At 43.7% G+C, this 19,029-nt stretch overlaps 1 protein-coding gene across 4 annotated transcripts in view; it reads left to right on the top strand.

Annotated features, from left to right (window-relative positions):
• Positions 1-13,691: 13,691 nt before the first annotated feature.
• Tbc1d31 (TBC1 domain family member 31) overlaps positions 13,692-19,029 on the top strand; it is a 47,475-nt gene continuing 42,137 nt past the window's right edge. For 2 of the 4 annotated variants that reach the window (XM_075960989.1, XM_075960990.1), the window contains exons 1-2: positions 13,730-13,905; positions 18,786-18,932. In XM_075960989.1, coding sequence (XP_075817104.1) covers positions 13,829-13,905; positions 18,786-18,932 — 224 coding nt within the window. In that variant the 5' untranslated portion in view covers positions 13,730-13,828. Of the gene's footprint in view, positions 13,906-18,785; positions 18,933-19,029 lie in introns of all 4 variants that reach the window. The other 2 variants (XM_075960986.1, XM_075960987.1) reach the window with 2 other exon arrangements.

Here is a 19,029-nt window from a genome sequence, read left to right as displayed (position 1 = left end):
TAATGGCATGTCTCTTTAAGAAGGTCACAGCATATTGCCGATGTGGAATTAATCCTTACGTTAAATAACAGGTCGATTAGCCGCACCTTGCAAACGAAGCTGAAAAGAATCATGATATTCCCAGTAGAACCAGTCCTTTTAGTCACAGTTCTGGAAAATTTCCAAACTCTGGCACTCTGGTCCAGAGGATAAGGGATCTGTTGAGCAGTATGAAAAGTATTTATTTATTATCCTTGATGCCTGGGTATGCGTGCCTGCACATAAACATGTGTGTGCATGCATGCACGCATGGATTGTAAACTCAGCCTGTTAAAAATCAGCCTGAATTCTGGTCCTTCTTCTGTTGTTTGCTAAGTGTATAATGTGGACAGTTCACTCACCTGACTCCTCCGAATGGAAAAGATGAGACTGCGCTGTGAGTGCATATGGTACGCCATGTTCTGTGCTTGCGCTCTGAATATATTATCTTGCTTCACATCTTAACACCCATCAATGAGTACTGCAGTTTATGCAAACTGAAAAGCGGGTGAAAGTTCTGCAAAGTCACAAACAACTCAGTTGTCACCAAATCCATAAAGCCAAGCACAGCCCAACCACTGAGAAGCTGAAGCAGAAGGATTGTGTCCGTGAGTTCAAGGCTAGCCTGAAACCTTATCTCAAAAATCCCAAAACAGGGAGGCATCAAGATGGCTCAGGGAATAAAATCACTTGCTGCCAACTTTGACAGCCTGAGTTGGATCACTGGAACCTCATGTGGTAGAAAGAGAGAACTGACACATGCTAGTTATCTTCTGACCTCACATGGGTGGGGTGGCAGTCATGTGTGTATGCACACACACACACACACATGCACACACACACACACATGCACACACACACACATAAAATTTTAAAATTTAAGCGCAAATTTTAGAAATCTACTTAAACCCAACTAGATAGCCCGTTTCCTCACCACAGTGCCTTTCCTCCAAGATAAATGGAGAGATTTTAAGAAGTCCAAAGTATCTGACAGGGGGCCTGGTTTTGTTCTGCTCGGCAAAAGACCTGGATACAGGAGGCATTCTGTGCTTAATAGATGAATGGGCTGGACTGTCTGGAACAAAGAGTGTTTGTAGAGTTGGGAAGAAAATAATTTCTAAGCTGAGTTTGGCAGTATACAACTGGAATTCCAGTTCTCAGGATGCTGAGGCAGGAGGCTCACAAGTGTGAGAACAGCCTGCGTTATATAGTGAAAATCAGTCTCAAATTGAAAAAAAGGAAAAGAGCAGGGCATGTTGGTGTGAGCCTTCAGTCCCAGCACCCAAGGAGCATTCAATTTCTTTTAAACAATCCCTGCAAGTCAAAAGAATCAGGATAACACCAATCTAAGCGATAAATACTGCTACTCATCAAACCATAGTTTGCATTCATAATTAAAACAAAAATTCCCAACACTCCTCAGGTATATAATGGGGAAGTTCTATGAATACCCAATGTGTCTTCTATCTGAGCCAAAAACTGTTCAGGTCATTGCAGACTGAGAATGTGAGATGGATCTGAATGCAGAAGACTCTTTCTTATGGTCCTTGGGTTTAAATCCTCAACTCTTATATGGAGATTCATCTAGACTAAAGATACAGACCAAAAAAAAAAAAAAAAGCTCTTCAGCTGGAGGCCAGACACACACTAGGAGAAAGGAATGTTAGGCAGTTCCCTGGTCCTTGCAAACACTTGATGCCTCTTCCCACCTCCGTCAGGAACCAGCTACTAACAAAAAATGTAAGTCAGACTTTTCCATTTCGTGATTTAAAATTATAGGAGTGAGAGAGTGTGTGTTTGACACATATTTAGAATTCCAGTACTCAAGAAGCTGAAGTAGAAAAATTCAAGACCAGTCTGAACTAGATTGTGAGACCCTGCCTCAGAAAGAATGAGAAGGGGAGATATTTATTGGGAAGGAACAATGTATTAGAAGAAGATCTGGCAGAGGAGGATATTCCCGAGAAGAGACAAATAACAAAAATTGTAAATTGTGTTATCTTGCTGCATATATATTATACACACACACACACAGAGTGTTGTTTGATCTTTTCATTTAACTTCCATAAAGATTCCTTCTCTGTTCCGACAAAGTCTTACTAGTTATATCTATCATTTTGATGGCTAATTTTCTACCATTGATGTGGCATGATCTGTGATCATTTTCCTATTTTTGAAACTCATTTTTCAATACTCTGAATGATTCTGCAATGAATATCTTTTTTTTGTTTCCTAAATGGGATTTTTCTGTGTAGCTTTGGAGCCTGTCCTGGAACTCGCTCTGTAGACCAGGCCTGGCCTCAGACTCACAGAGATCCGCCTGCCTCTGTCTCCCAAGTGCTGGGATTAAAGGCGTGTGCCACCACTGCCTGGCGAGTGTCTTTGGCACACTAATACCTTTTTTACTAACAGCTAGCATTCATTGCATGTTTTGATTGGCACCAAGTTACGCCACGTTTGGGCATGGTCTCAGCAAGTCTTCACAGCAGTGAGGTACTTTGATTTCACTCATAAGTGCAGCAGGAGCTGCAGAGAAGTTAAGCAGCAGTTTGGTGTGGTGATGCGCACCTGTGCTCACGACGGTCAAGAGGATGAGGTGAAAGATTCCGGGTTTGCGGGATACACAGCAAGTTCAAGGCCAGCCTACACTACATATATGCTGAGGCCCTGTATATGGAACAGGGAAGCATAAGACTCTATATTTAGACAATGGCATATTGATATGGATATCCAGCAATGCCAAGAGGGGTTATGAGTCAGCACAGAGTGGCTGACATCAGATATCTGGGGAATCCCCACAGAAGAGAATAATGGACTTTGTTGTATAAGAACAGTTTTGGCAACATGCCACTTTTATCCTAGTTCTGTATAAACATGTCCTTGAAATAAACATATATGGTGGTGATGGGGTTCCCTCTCCTACAGGAAGTAATGCAGGTGGAAATGCTTCTGCTCTATTTCCATACATTCTTAAATTTCTAGCTCCCCAAGACCTCCAATCCCTGGCCCCACAGTTCAAATCCATCACCCTGTCTCAAAAAAACAAACCAAAACAAACAATACAATAACAACAAAACCCCACATATTTAGCTTGCTATATGCTACTGAAAATATGTAATACTTAAACCATGGTCTATTAAAATCAATGGTGGAATTCATTCATTAATTCATTTAATGTCTTTCTTTTCAACGTGTGCTATGTACAAGGTACTCCTCTGGGTAATTAGCCAACTTGACAATTACTTTGGAGCTTAGTTTCTACAACAGGCAGAGACGTAGTTGAAAGGAATGAAAGATGTAGAATAGGTGAAGTGATAGCTAATGCTGAGGAAAAGAGAAACAGGTGGAGGCTTGCGCTGGTCAGGAAAGGCTTCAATGAGACCTCAGGAGATACTGTAGTCCAGACCTCAAGACAGTGAAAGAACCGACTGTGTGGCTATTTGGGGGAAAGCAGATTCATTACAGGGATAGGAAAGGCCAGCAGGACATCAGGGAGGGAGTCTTGTTTGAAAGCCATTAACATGACCAATGTGGCTGAGCAGATGAGGAGAGACACAGGAAGGACCGTATAGATAGTTCCAGAATAGCATGAGCTATGTAAGGAAACCCTGGTTGGATATTAGAAACAAAACTGTAGCAGTATACAAGTATTGTACAAAGAATCAGATATAAGGTTCTTAAATGTTGCATTACTCAGGACTAGAACATACAGAAACTAATTGTGCATATGTAGAAGACGCTTGGTTGAGTAAACTAATATTTGACTAGAATGCAGCTGTAAAGAAAGAATAAGGGGACTCTTTATGAGTACAGAGTGACTGCCAATAATCCTGGCGAGTGAAGATAAGGGCTCAAATTATAAAGGCACATAGCTTTCATAGGACAGGGGGTGCTGTGTAAGGATGGGGAAGGAAAGAAGCCATCAACAGTCTCGCCTGCTGTGACCTCTGTGAACTGCAGGAACTAGAGTAGCAAGATATCACTTACTCATGGATGCAAGAGTGTGAGACTGTTATGGGAGTAGTCAACTGCTTCCTGGTTGGATTTAATGCCCACTTACAGGAGAAATGCAAGTCATGGGGCTTGAGAGATGGCTCAGCAGTTAAGAGCACTGGATGCTCTTCCAAAGGAACCAGGTTCAATTCTCTCCAACCGCATGGCAGCTCACAACTGTCTGTAACCCCAGTTCCTGGTCATTGGACACCATCACACAGACATACATGCAAGCAAAACACCAATGCACATAAAAATATATATGAATAATAAGAAAAACAGGCTTCTAAGGTTCTAATAATAAAATATAGTAAGGTAAAAGAAAAATTAGCATATTTTAGTTGGACAAGACAAACACAAGGAAAAGAACCCAAGAGAAGGCACAAGAAACAGAGACTCACTCACACACTCAGGAATCTCATAAAAAACACTAAACTGGAAGACATAATATGAATCCAAAGGACCTGTAGGATTAAAAGGGAGAAGAAGCTGGGTGGTGGTGGTGCATGCCTTTAATTCTCAGTTAATTTAATTTAATTAACTCAGAGGCCGAGGCAGGTGGATCTCTGTAAGTTTGAGGCCAGCCTGGTCTACAGAGCAAATTCCAGGACAGGCTCCAAACAGCTACAGAGAGAAACCTCAAGAGAGAGAGAGAGAGAGAGAGAGAGAGAGAGAGAGAGAGAGAGAGAGAGAGAGAGAGAGGCAGAACTGGTACTAAGATCTGGCCAAGGAGTCATGTTGGAGAGTTACCAGCCCCAAAAGATGAACATACTACTACTATTTTGCTAAATGGACATAGTATCAAACCAGGAATTGGTACTAGGCTGCCTTACACACAAAGTTCCAGGACAGCCAGGGATAGATACATAAGGAGTCTGTTTCAAAACAAAATAAGACAAAACAAAACCCACTTGTTGATTGTCTGACTAGGAAGTAAGCTCTGTGCACATGCGACTTGGCTTCATTCACTCCGCAGCCCCAAGGAGCATCTCTTGTGCACTGCAGCAGCTCAGTGAACAACAGCTCATAACTAACGACTGCATAGCGCCGCTGCCAAAACCCAGCACAGGTAACCTTTGTACCAGAAGGAATCAAATCGCTCAAGTAGAGAAGAGAGAAAAGAGTCGTAATAAGAAAGCCAGAGACTTAGGGGGACATGAGGTAATTGGAGATGTAGCAGTGAATACTCTAAGCACCGACTCGTTTGGTCACAGGATGTTATTGCTGTTGATGTGCACACGTGCATATGTCTGACTGGCAAGGCATCTGAGCCCAGAATGCTACATCTGTCATGTTTGTCTGAAGGCAATCCAAATAAGCCGAACACACATTTAGAGAGCTCGGAGATAATTTTGTGTCCATGCTGTCAGAAGCAACAGGGGAAATGTGTTGGGAAGAGAAAGTGCACATACTCGACAATCAGGGCTGTGCCCCCCGGAGTGCCTCAGTGCTGTCGCTGATGACAGTCTGGCTCGGTTTATTCTTTGCGAGGGCTCTGACTATGCACTGGGGCCTCCGCTTGGTTAGCAGCATCCCTGGGGCCACCACAAACAACTCCTTTCCCCAGTTACAACTCCTGAAGTGTTGCAGATATTGTCAAATGCCCTGCGAGTGGGTGGGGTAAAACCACCCCAACTGAGAAGCCCTGCGTTCTGTGATACAGGTAATGCTTATTCACCCCTCCTTCTTTTGCAGTTGCATGTTCATTCCAGTACACACACACACCTAAGACATCCCCCATCCAATACAAGATGATTCATTCCTTTGCATACTCCTTCCAAATGTGTCCCTGGGTTTCTTGCTGTCGTCAATAAAAACTGTTGTAAAAGAACCTTTAATAAATGGGATCTTAGCCAGGCCTGGTGGCTCCCATCTGTAATCCTAGTACATAGGGGCAAAGGCAGGAGAAACACCCCGAGTTCAACTGCCTGGGGTCCAGAGCAATACCAGTCCCAAAGAAAACATCTAGCATTCTTTCATGGACACAGTTCATTCCTGCAGTGATCGTGGCCTTGATCTTGTGCTTCCGCAACAGGACCTAATGTGACTGTGATGTCCCTTTCTTAGAAGCCAGTGTCATGCAAAAATTCTCAGGGTAGGCTGCTGAATGGTGAAAGGCTCCGTGGAGCAAGGTATGGGTGGATGAGAAACCGTCTCCGATGTTCTAGCTCTAGCTGAGCCTCAAAAAGTAAATGCAGTCATGAATGACTATGGCTGTGCCATGTGGATCAGAAGAAGTATTTGGCCGAGCACAGATACACAAAAGTGTGAGAAAGAGGACGTTATTGTCTTTACGGCAGCAAGTTTTGAGGTGGTTTTGTTATACAGTAGGAAACAGCTGAATAAAATGACCTCAGAGAGTTAGCAACGCAGTGATTGAAGCAGCTTCCTCCCAGCTTATAGGAGCCAGTGTTATACTCTCCTGGCTGCTTTGAGTCAGTGATTAAACACAACTGTCATTAAAAAACCAAATGACACAAGCTTACTTTAAAGCATAGGTTTAAGAGGTAACGCCACATTTTATTACCCGTAAACTTGAGGTTATCTCTGTCTGATGCCCCTTTCCTGCAGCTCAGCTCCGCAGCCAGGGATGCCATTTCGGCAGTCATGGTAGGAGCGTTTACACCACAGAATTGCCGAACTGTGGATGCCACAGTTTGGACTTTTTCTTCAGCCCAGAGAGGCAGCTGCTAAACATTTACAGCATGGTACCCGCCCTCTTTAGCGGGGGTTTAATAATGCCTGTCACCCATACGCCGGACACTTCCGAATCCTTCACACTTTCAAGTTTAGTACTGTGATTATCCTAGCTTTGCAGATGGAGTAATCAAGACGCAGACACATTAACTTCTTGGGCCAAAGTTAATGTCCCTCTCAACAGTGGGTTCAAAGAATATGGGTATTGTGAGTCCCATGTCTTTTAACTTCTAATCCATATTAGAAATTCTTCTTGTGGCCGGAGATCTAGTCAGTGTAAGTTTACTGGTAGAGGAACAAGGCAGAGGGAATGAATGAGAGACGGCTACTTAACGTACAATGTAAACACAAGACTCCATGGAGTTTGATTTTTAAAAAAAAAAAAGGAAGTGATATGAAAAGAAAAGCCCTAGGGAAATGAAAAAGAGCGACTCCACACCTGACCCAGAAGCCAGTCAATGTGGATGCCATTAGCCCTTGCCCTCATATGTATTTCTTTGCACAGCGTTCTCCTGCAGGATTAGGTAGGTGGTCCTGACTGCTGGACTCGGCTAACAAAGATCACACTCTTCTAAGGTCAATTAAGACTACAACTTTTCTAAGGTCAATTAAATCAAATACTTCATTGGATAGCCTGTCTTTCACTTTTCTCAAGAGAGAGTGTTTGCTGTATTTCCCAAACTCATCAGTACGTTAAAAACAAAAATATCAAACCAGGGAGATGGCTCAGCCCATAAAGTACTTGCCTTGCAAGCCTGTTGACCTGCTTTCAATCACCAGACCCATACAAAAAGCTGAGCGTGGTGATACACGCTTGCAGTCTCTGCCCTGGCAAGCTTCTAGTCGACGAGATTCCCCATTTCAAAGAACAAAGTGAATAACAGTACCTGAAGAACAACACTTGAGGTTTACCTCTCTCCCCACCTTGTGTGTGCACAAGCATGGGCCTACACGTGTGCACATGCACACACACACACACACACACGGACACACACACTCACACACACATGGACACTTTCCCCCAGTGCTTCAAAAGGATGGGTTTTACCACTGAGGAAGGCTACATAGAAATTGGGAGGTCCTGAATAGCAGTTGAGATGTGACACCATTTGCGCAGGGTTGCTGGGTACAGCTTTCTTCTAGGTCATCGCTATGTGGTTGGACTGCTTCTCTGCACATAGCCTTCCAGTGGGCGCCAGAGGAAAGATGCTGTACCACCCCAGAGCCATTTCCCTCCATCCAAGCCATCTTCCTTCCTCACGGCAATTACAGGCGCTTTCCTCCAGGTTTACTAGCATCGTGTCATGCTTGATTGATGACTTGCCCTCTGAGCCCACAGATGCTCTTAGCAGCCTGTGAATCGGGCTAATTATTCAATGCTGTAGGAAATATTCCCAGCATCCTGACTTCATAGCCATCTGCCTGAGGAAGTCTTCAGATAGGCTGGTACTGCAAATGTGATGTTGAAGGTTTAGGCTTGACCGATAGAATTTTCCAGAGATGGTGTACACTAATGCCCGCAGTAGCACAATTAGAGGGTCATTTCTCTCGCTGGCAAATAGCTTTTAAAACCACCTACCAGTAATGGGGGAATCATAAAATTATGCCCTCTTGAGACAGAGGATTATACAGTGTGGCTAAGGCCCGAGTGTCTCTAGACTGTTCTGACTTTTAGGACAGCTTTAAATGTGACAGAGGCTGCTAACTCCATATGCTCCTTCTCTTTGGCTCTGGGAAAGACTGTGAACACTGGGAATCACAGGCACAGTTTAATCTTTCATGGACTTGGAAGCTTCACTCTGGTTTTTTTTTCTTTTTTCTTTTTGGTCTGGGGTCCTTTTACAAACTGAACTTGAGCTGGGCGGTGGTGGCTTTTAATCGCAGCACTCAGGAGGCAGAAGCAGGCAGATCTCTGTGAGTTCGGAGCCAGCCTGGTCTACAAGAGCTAGTTTCCAGGACAGGCTCTAAAGCTACAGAGAAACCTGGTCTTGAAAAATCAAACCAAAACAAACAAACAAAAAACTCAACTTGGCAGTGCAAGCCTTTAATCCCAGTACTCAGGAGACCGAGACAGGCAGATCCCTGAAGTTCAAGGCCAGCCTGGTCTACAGAGCGCTTGCCAGGACAGCCAGGGCTAAGCAGAAAAACCATGCTTTGAAAAACAAAACAAACAGCAATAACAACAAAAAGAGAAACCCTGATCTATGTCAGCTGTTTTCTTCTCGTGTGTGGACGTGAACTAGCTATCAAGCTCAACATCACATTTCCGCCACCCCCTGGGATAGTGCACAGTTTCAGCTGTAAGGGCCAAATCCTTCTTCTTCTACATGAAATATCACCCTTGCTTGCTCTCATGTATGTTTGATAAGACTACCTAGGCGTGGATAGTTATTTGAGCGGCTCAGAACACATTTCTCTTTCTCCCCTGTTCCGACAGAAGCGGGGACATGCCCACGTCATGTTTACCTATGATGACTTCTGCCTCTTTCCTCCCTCTCACAAGGTCACACTGCTGAGTCACCAGCTGGATGGCAAGCGTTGCCTGGGTTTGCATCAGCTGGGAGCAGGACCCGGACGTTGTACTGAAGAAACAGAACTGTTTATAATGTAACGTCAGCCTTCCTCAACAATCTGTCAACATCATCCAGCTGTTGCCTGGTTACAGTTCTTGCTCAGTGACTGCCCTGGCCAACTCCATCTCCTGTTCGGTCCTGCTGGGAATGACAGCTCATCCCCTCCCCTGCCTTTCCATCTGAAGCCTCAAACCCTTTACTTTCACTTTTGTGTATATGTGTATGTGTGTGTGATGTATGCACATGTATGTGTGTGTGCCTGTTCATGTATGTGAGTGAGGTATACATGTGACACAGTGTGTACTCGTAGGTCAGAGGACAACCGCAGGGAGTCAGTCTCTGCCTTCTCTCTTGTTTGGGACAAGGTCTCCTCCTTGTTCACTGCTAAGTAAGCCCATGTGTTTCTTGGTCCTCTCTTGCATCCACCTCCCAGCTCACCTTAGGAGTGCTGCGATTACAAACTCATACTACCATGACCTGCTTTTATGTTGGGTCTGGGTACTTGCCTAGCAAAAGGTTTACCAGCTGAACCATCTCCCCAGTCCACCATCTAATTGTTTTAAGTGCCCTCCCCACTGCAGACCAAAGTGCACCTAGAAACAAGGATGGCCATTAGATTCTTTCAGCGTAAGATTCAAACTCCATTGCACGGCAGCCTGTTTACTTCCTTCCAACTTTCTGGCTTTTGCCTGCATCCTGCTTCACTCTGCCGTTTACTCAGCAGTCACACCTGTTGATGTTGTCATCACCGGTGGTTTTGAAGAGTGCCCCGTGCAAAGGCATCTTTATCCGGATGGGGCTGAGGGTTTATAGGAGCAATAGAGTACGAGCTGGGTGGGTGCACTTTGTATGTGTGGGTATGTACATGCGTGTGCATGTGGAGGTCAGAGGTCATCATTGGGTGTCCTTCCTCAGAAACCATCCACATTTTTTTTTCTGAGGCAGCTTCTCTCAAACTCAAGAAGTAGGCTAGGGTAATGGGTTGTGGAGCCCCCACGATCTGCCCATCTCTACCTCCCCAGCACTGGGATTATAAGTGTGTACCACCATGCCCAGTCTTTTTGTGCATATTCGGGGAGCTTTGAACCCAACACAGCAAGCACATTACCGACTGAGCCATCACCCAGTCCCATGGGTAAAGGGTTTCTTAAATATGATTATCAAAACCCTCCAAAGATGAAAATAGGTAGGTTGATCTTCATTAGTGTCTTCTACTGTTTGACAGACACCGTTTTTTTTTTTTAAAACACCTGGAAAAAGCTGCAGACTGGGAACATATTCACAAAGCATATATATGTACAATGAAAAGCTTGTATTTAGGATGTATGAATAGCTCCCAAAGTGCAATAATAAGAATTCAAACAACCCAGTTAAAAACACATAAAGGATTTGGATAATTACTTACCAAGAATACATGTAAAACACAAATAAATAATCACATGAAAAGGTGCTGAGCCTCGTTTGCATTTTCAGAAGAAATTAAAATCACCATGGATACCTGGATATTCCCAGAGTGGCCAAAATGACAAAGATTTATTACAAACGTGGAGCACCTGAATTCCTGCTCTGAGGATGGGGAGGGAAATCGCACAAACGTGCTGAACACGTCTGCCAGCTTCCCTGAAAAGCGAAACCTATGTCTGCCACACAAGGCGGTGGCTCCATTTTCAATAACACCCCCCCAGGGAAATACAAGGAACACTCGCAACAGCTTTATAGGGAATAAGTAAAAATTGCAGACATGGCAGTGTTCAAGAATGAGTAAACACATTATAAGGATATAATGAGACACCACTTAGCCATGAAAATGATGACTAACAAGTATCCCAACAAAACAAATGGATCTCTTAATAATACTTCCAAACTCATGGTATATGAAAGAAGCCAGTTGGAGGAGAAAAATAGGTGGGTGATGAATAAGACCCCATTTATATAAATTGCTATAAAATGTAAGGAACCAATGCCAAGGAGATAAAAGGGGGATAGAAAACGATCACAAAGATATAGGAGGAATTTTTTTTTTACAGGTTTCTTTGTGTAGCCCTGGCTATCTTGGAACCAACTCTGTAGACCAGCCTCAAATTCACAGAGATCAGCCCACCTCTGCTTCCCAAGTGCTGGAATTAAAGGTGTGCTCCATTACCGCCCAGATAATATAGAGGAAAAATTTAAGATGAGAGAATGTTCATCATCTTAATTTGGTAGTAGTTTCACAGTGGGTACTTATGTCAAAACTTACACATATAAATAAAGCTACATATATGAGTTGTATGTGTGTATCTGTTATTGACTAATCCACATGATCTTTTTTCTTAGCTAAAGAATCACTCTGTAGCTTAGGATGGTCTCCAGTTTGAAATCATCCTGCCCCAGCCTCCCAAGTACTAGGATTACAGGTATGCGTCAGCATGCTCGACCAAATACTTCTTTTATTGTTGCTTTTCTGTTGCTGAAAATCATAGGGATCAGGAACAAAGGGATGAGAATTCTATTTTGCTTTTCCCCCTACTTCAATTTCCTTGTCTAAAAAATAGGGATAATAATAGCATTTACCATGGTAGATGGAATGCTTCATCTCTCCCCGTCATATATGTCCATATGCCAATCTCTTAGTATTCATGAAGTTTATTAAACACACACACACACACCTTTGAAAATGTGAATAAGAATTTTCATATAAGAATATCATTATGGGGGCTGGAGAGATGGTTCAGCAGTTAAGAGAACTCATTTCCAGAGAACTTGGATTTAATTCTCAACACCCACCTGGCAGCTCACAACTGTCCAGCTCCAGGAGATCTGACACCTTCACACCAATGCACACAAAATAAATTGTTTAAAAAAGAATATTATTCTGGATTATTCTTGTGAATCCTAAATCCAGTTATAAGTGCCCAAGGAAATAACAATCAATTCAAGCTCTGAGACTTCAAGAGAACCTTGTTAGAGAGACTTAAGAACTGAAATTCAGGAGATACAGATTCAAATAGTCTTGCATGAGTGTTCCAAACGAAATAGGTAAAATAGGAGCATTTATGGGTCAGAAGTGCTGATTTATTGCAAAGCAGCAAACACTTGTAAGATGCTTCTGTTGGAGGCTGGAGAGATGAATCAGTTATTAAAAGTCCTGGCTGCTGAGAGGTTCTGAGTTCAATTCCTAGCAACCACGTGGTAGTTTACAACCATCCAAAAATGAGATCTGGTGCCCTCTTCTGGCCTGCAGGCAAACGTGCAGGCAGAACACTGAATACATAAATACTTCTTAAAACAGAGAAGCATCTACTGAAGCTGAGGAAGGGCAGGAGCTATGTGGCAGGTGCTATGTGACCTATCAGCAATAAGAAGAAAATATATACATACACCTAATATCTCTTGAGCAAAGTTTCTGGAAAGACACCTTAAGTCTCAAGAGCAATAGGCTCATCAGATGACTGTAGCCCAAAGCTATGATAGCCAAAGGTCATCTTCCCAGGCAGTAGGCTCAGCGAGGGCAGCCCAAGATCTGCTTCCTTACAGACGTTTTTACTCTATTTTGAAAACCTCATTTAATTTTTATTTTATTATGATTTTCCATTTATTTTCACACATGAGAAAAGTACAGAGAAATTTACAACAAGCAGACAACGAAGAAAATCTCTGTTGGCAGACTCTTGACACTGAATGCTGAGAGAATATATTTCTGTTGTTTTATACACTAAATGTGGGACAATTTGATCTGAAACGAATTTTCAACTTCGTACAGCACTGAAGTGTTATTTAAATTGTTAAGTTTCTCTCTGCAAATTAAGTTAGTATGCTAAGCACTCAGGAGAGCCACACATAGTAAGCACTAGATAAACAGTAAGTGAATTTTGGAAGAAAAAAAAAGATTTCCGATGTCAATGTATCTGGTTCTTGACAGCTTTACTTTTCTAGATTGTAACTGTAGACTGGAAACCATAAAATGGGAGTTTCTTGTAAATTTACACAATTAAATCACGATGACTATGGCAAAAAGAACAGAATATTTAGCTAGGAGGTTCTGCGGAGCCTAGAAGTTCTAGGAAAGGAACTCTGTAAATTCTCAGCATACTTGTCTTTTTGCTTCTGCATTAGTTGTTTCTATAAATCCCTTATTCTCTAAACGCGATTTAGAACAGAATGCAGGAGGCAGGCGCTCTCACGAGAAAAACACTTCCGTTGTCTATTTGAGCCTAGAGGCAGCCAGAGAGCAGGTTACAAGTTTCGTCTTCAGAAAACTACGACTCCCAGAAGCCTTTGGGTCGCAGGCTTGGAAGACGCCTCAAAAAGGGGTAGAGTCCAGGAAAAAAATCGTTGGCCCATCCCATTGTCCTGAGTGGAGGGACCACCAGGGCGGATGTGGACGATGTGCATTCTGATTGGCTGTAACTAGGAAGGGTGTCCGCCGTGGGGTTGGTACTGTCCTCGGGGGGCGGAGACCTCGCGGTGGCCGCTCGAATTTCCCGGGTTGGGCGCGCGGAGCCTGCCGGGAAGCTCTCGGGACGGTTACCCACCCGGCCAGCAGTGGTCCCGAGTGGGGTTTCGACATGCAGAGCACTGACCTGGGCAACAAGGAGAGCGGCAAGATATGGCACCGCAAGCCTTCGCCGGCCACTCACGACGGGTTAGGCTGCGGGATGTGGGGACCGTCGAGGGGGCGGGTCTGCGGGAGGCTGAGTGGGGAAGCGTGGCGGTGGGGTGCCGGCTCCGGGGTTCTGACTCTGGCCCAGCGCTGCTTCCCTGGGTTGGGACCTCAAGAGATGCAAGTAGCTCCGGAAGCCGTTTAGGTTGCAGATGCGTCCCAAGTTCTGGTCCTGGGTCCCAGGGAGCGGGAGGCAGGAGGAGGCTCTTCTATTTATGCAAAAAGAGTTTGCAGTTCTGCTAAGTGCCAGACTCCGCCTGCTTTGGCTTATTAATGACTGTTCCATCCGGGAAGGACGCCAGGAGGTGATGGGAGCAAAGAAGGCAATGCACACCTATCGCTCCTAAAGCCGAAGCTCGCCATCCTCAGTCATGCACACATCTGTAATGTTGAGAGCCTAGTGTAGGCTGAGCACTGTGGGACGGTGCTGGAACAAACCTAAGTTCTGCAGTTTGCACGGAGAAGTGTGTATTGCTGGGGCTGTCAACTATGCGGGGGCCTTCTACAGCGCCTGCGCTTGTTTTTATTCTGTTTAGAGCTGTCCGCCTGGTTTGAGATCCGGCCTCCCGAGTGACGTCAGAGGGAGTCTTTGCCCCAGAGATTTATTTGTTTGGTTTCCCATGGTTCATGTCTTAGTGTTTCTGACTCCCTAGGCTTGTACGGACTTCGTGGTATCACTTTGGGTTCAAGTCTAGAGGGTTTTTACTCCAGAGACTTTTCTGTTTATCTTTTAGTTGCTCCCCCAGAAATCAAAAAATGTGTCTTTGTAGGCTGAAAACGCAGTTAAAAGTGTTGGGTCAGCCACTTACTTAACCACCTAGCCACTTTGGTTTCTGGTGGTTGTCCACCCTTTCTTTATTAATGCGATTGACCCACCAACCTATTGAATAAAAAATATGGTCAATAATGGAGATTCTTCAGCGTTCTCATTTCCAAACGTGGAGTTTGTTTAGTAGCACACTCTGTCTCTGGCTTCTCCAAAAGGTCGGAGAATTGTAGCCAACCTACCATTTCTTGCTGTTACAATCTAGATACAATCTTGCTGCTGCATATCAGGGTAGGTATGTAAGATGGAAAAGCAAAGAACTGGTTATTTATTAATGTGCTTCTATGAAAATACAGCTTTCTTTTGCTTCATTTAAATTAGTGGTTCTCAACCTGTGGGTCAAACGGACCTTTCACGAGGGTCACCTAAGATCATTGGAAAACACAGTAGATATTTACATTATGATTCATAACAGTAGCAAATTTAGTTATGAAGTAGCAATGAAAGTTATTTTATGGTTGGAGTCCCCACAACTTGAGGAACTGTATTAAAGGGTCACACCATTAGGAAGGTTGAGAACCACTGATTTAAACCAATTGCTGGGCCAGGGAGCTGGTTAGGTAGGTAAAGATGCTTGCTGCACACATCTGGCTGCCTAAATTTAATCCCCAGAGTTCACGTATTCCAGCTTCCCACCTGCTGCTGTGTTAAACACACCGACTAAAAGCAACTTAGGACAGGAAAGGGTTTATTCGGCTTATGTTTCCAGATCACAGACCATCACTGAATGAAGTCAGGACAGGAACGTAAAACAGAAGCTACGAAGGAGCACTGCTTGCTGGCCGGCTCTCTGGGTTAGGCTCAGGTAGCTTATCTGAAATACAGCTGAGGACTCCCTGTCCAGGGAACGATGCCACCCAATCAAGTCAGTCCCCTGCAGACATGCCACAGACCAGTCTTATCAAGCCCTTCCTCAGCCGAGGCTTTGCTCTCAGATGACCTAGGCTTGTGTCAGATGGACAAGTAAAACTAGCAGGGGTGCGCACAACTCTGCAGCGTTGTCCGCAACCTCCACGTGAGCTGCGTAGCGCACACACCCTGCACGTTGGCAATAATTACATTTGTCAAATAAAAAAATATTGCCGTGAGTTGAGAGAGACAAAGATGAGTCAGAAGACAGGTGAAGTAGCTCCAGGTTTGCCAGCCGTATCCTCAGAGCAGGAAATCAGCCCTAGTCACACTTAGTCACACTCTGGTAGCCTGAGCACTGCCCTTGGTGACCCAGTTGCATTTGCTCTACCGTTATTTTGCACTTGTTGTTTGGTTGGTTCTTTGTATTGTTTTCGTTTGTTTCATTACATTTATTTGTTTGTTGTATTGCATGCCACAGTATACATGTGGCAGAGGACAGCTTTGGGGAGATTCTCACCTCCCACCATGAATGAAGGTCCTGGGGTTTGAACTCTGGTCGTTAAGCTTGGCAGCAAGCACCTTTACTGGCTGGGCCATCACAACAGCCTGGCTTTCGGTTTTTGAAACAAGGTCTCACTTTTAAGCCCAGGCTTTGCTGGAACTTGTGATCCTTCTGCCTTGGGCCTTCAGAGTGCTGGGATTTAAGGTCCTTACCATCATTCATTTTTTTTTCTTTTTTTTTTTCTCTCTTAATTTTTATCTTATTTTGTGGGGGAGGTTACCAGGACAGGAAAATGAACGGAATGGAAATGCATGATTTGAAAGACACAAAGACTAAATAAAAAAGAAAGTTAAAAAATGAGCATTGTGGGGCTGGAGAGATGGCTCAGCCTTTAAGAGCACTGCCTGCTCTTCACGAGGTCTTGAGTTCAATTCCCAGCAACCGCATGGTGGCTCACAACCATTTGTAATGAGATCTGGCGCCCTCTTCTGGCCTTCAAGTGTACATGCAGATAGAACACTATACAAAATAAATAAATCTTTTTTTTTAAAAAAAAAAGAGCATTGTAAGAATTTTTCTATGTCCCCAGTCAATCTAAAAAGTATATATTTAGATAAACATGCAGAAAAATAACTTTTTTCACTGCTGAGTATTCAGCCTAGGGCCTTGTATGTATTAGGTAAGTGCTTCACCAACGAGCTACATAATACTCAATCCTTGATGAAAATATGTAATATATATATATATATATCAGTTTATCACACTTCCATAAGGTCTTTTTTTAAATGAGATTTAATTTGTATTAAAACTCTTCTACAAGAGGCTGGAAAGATGGCTCAGGGCTTAAGTGCATTGGCTGCTTTTACGGAGATCCAGGTTTAATTCCAGGTATGCACTTGGTAGCTCACAACCATCTGTAACTCCAGTCCCAGGGGAATCTAGCACCCTCTTCTGGCATCTGCAGGCATGCATGAGCAGGGTGCTCAGACATAGATTCAGTCCAAAGACCCATACACATAAAACAATTTTTGTTTTTTGTTTTGTTTTTCAAGACAGGGTTTCTCTGTGTAGCTTTGGTTCCTGTCCTGGCACTCTTTCTGTAGACCAGACTGGCCTCGAACTCACAGAGATCCGCCTGCCTCTGCCTCCCAAGTGCTAGGATTAAAGGCCTGCACCACCAATGCCCAGCTTAGTAAAACAGTTCCTAAGAGATTCAAAAGATAAAGTCTTCATGATAAATACTATTGTTGAAATAAAGAAGGGAGTGCTGGCCAGAGGGCACAGAAGGTGAGGGAGTTTGCCACCAAGCTTGACCTCTTGAGCTTAAAGGAGAGCACTGATTCTTACAAACTGTCCTGTGACCTCTACATGCGTGTGCACACTCACGCATGCTCATGGACACACACACACAATTTTAAACAGGAAGGGATTGTACTGGTTCAAGACCAGAATGAGATGGCAAGCTTTGTTCTAGAGAAAAGATCTCACTGTGTGACCCAAGGTGCGTTCAAGGCCTGTGCTTCCACCCCCACCCCCCACCCCAGTCCTGGATTATAGGTGTGCACCACTGTGCAACCCAACCCTATATGTGTGTGTGTGTGTGTGTGTCATTTTGTGCAAGCTTTTTTTCTTATATATTTGGTGCACTTGTAGATGTCATTTCTCTCTCTCTGTCATGTGGGCCTAGGGGATCAAACTCAGGTCACCAGGCGTGGTAGCAAGTGGCTCTGCCCACCGAGCCATCACTCTGGCCCTGTGCTGTAGGTTTATAAACAGTTTTTTGGCAACTATGACACAAGAATCCTCAAAAAATAGTAAATTTAAACAAATATTGCTATACATCCTTCACAAAGTTTGCCCATGAACGTAGTGTATGATTGTTAACAACTATGCCAAATAGGAAAGTAGAGTAGGGAAAAGTGATCCATGTTCCTGTTCTCTGCACACACCTAGCAGTGTTTATATGTGTATGTCTTTTTTCCCATTTTTGTATGCCTTTTCTTTTGCACTTTTATTTTAATTGTATGTTTGTGCTTGAATTTATATATGAGCAATTTAAAGCCATGGTTAATATGTTTGAATTTTCACATAACTTTAACACATGCTATGTGTTTCTATGCAATAATATTGAAGAGTAAGCTTCATTTCTTACCATTTGAGAAGTGTGATTCATGGGGATTATGAAGAAGCAATTCAAAGCACTCCACAAGCGTGGTGAGAGTGTGTTGCGTGGTGAAGTCAGGTGTCGGAATGCAGTGAAGAGCAGGTAGACCTCACAGTACACCCGCTAGGGGATTGTGTAGTCTCTTAGAGGTGGAGACACAGCTCATTTAAGTCATTTTGGAGCATTTTATATTACAGAGACAAACTCTTAGACCTTGCTGCCTGTTCACCATAACACATACTGTTTGTATGTTTATCTGTGAATGACAGGCGGACAGGAACCTTGTCTATCAGTTATTCCTCGTGTCTGGTTTCTTCAGTTCTGACAGTAAGTCTTAGGATAATTAATGAATAAATGAATGCTAGCTTTCATAATGAATGGCTTTCTGAACTGTTTAGAAGTCGTTATAAGACGGACTCCAGGGAAGCATAGGCAGGCAGGAAGCCCTCATAGAACCCTATGTGTAAAAGCTGGTATGTGATGTAGAATGTAACATTTAGATTGATGTGTTTTGGCAGAATTATAGTGAACATCGTTCACAGCACTTCTGAATACCATCCGAAAGTTTTGCGGTTTTTGAATGTGGCTTTTGATGGCTCGGGCAATTCCTTTATTGCTGGGGACCACCAGGGAAACATCTATGCTTTTGACTTGCATGGAAACAGGTAAGCAGGTGCTTTTGGTATGGACTTTCCATTTAGGAAGTTACTGACTGTTGACTAGTTCGTTAGCTACCACTGATTTACAGAGCACTACTGAGTT

This window comes from Microtus pennsylvanicus, chromosome 2 (genome assembly GCF_037038515.1).
Source record: "Microtus pennsylvanicus isolate mMicPen1 chromosome 2, mMicPen1.hap1, whole genome shotgun sequence".
Lineage (NCBI taxonomy): Eukaryota > Metazoa > Chordata > Mammalia > Rodentia > Cricetidae > Microtus > Microtus pennsylvanicus.
Note: the sequence above shows the minus strand (reverse complement) of the source record. Positions and strands in the feature narration are given on the sequence as shown.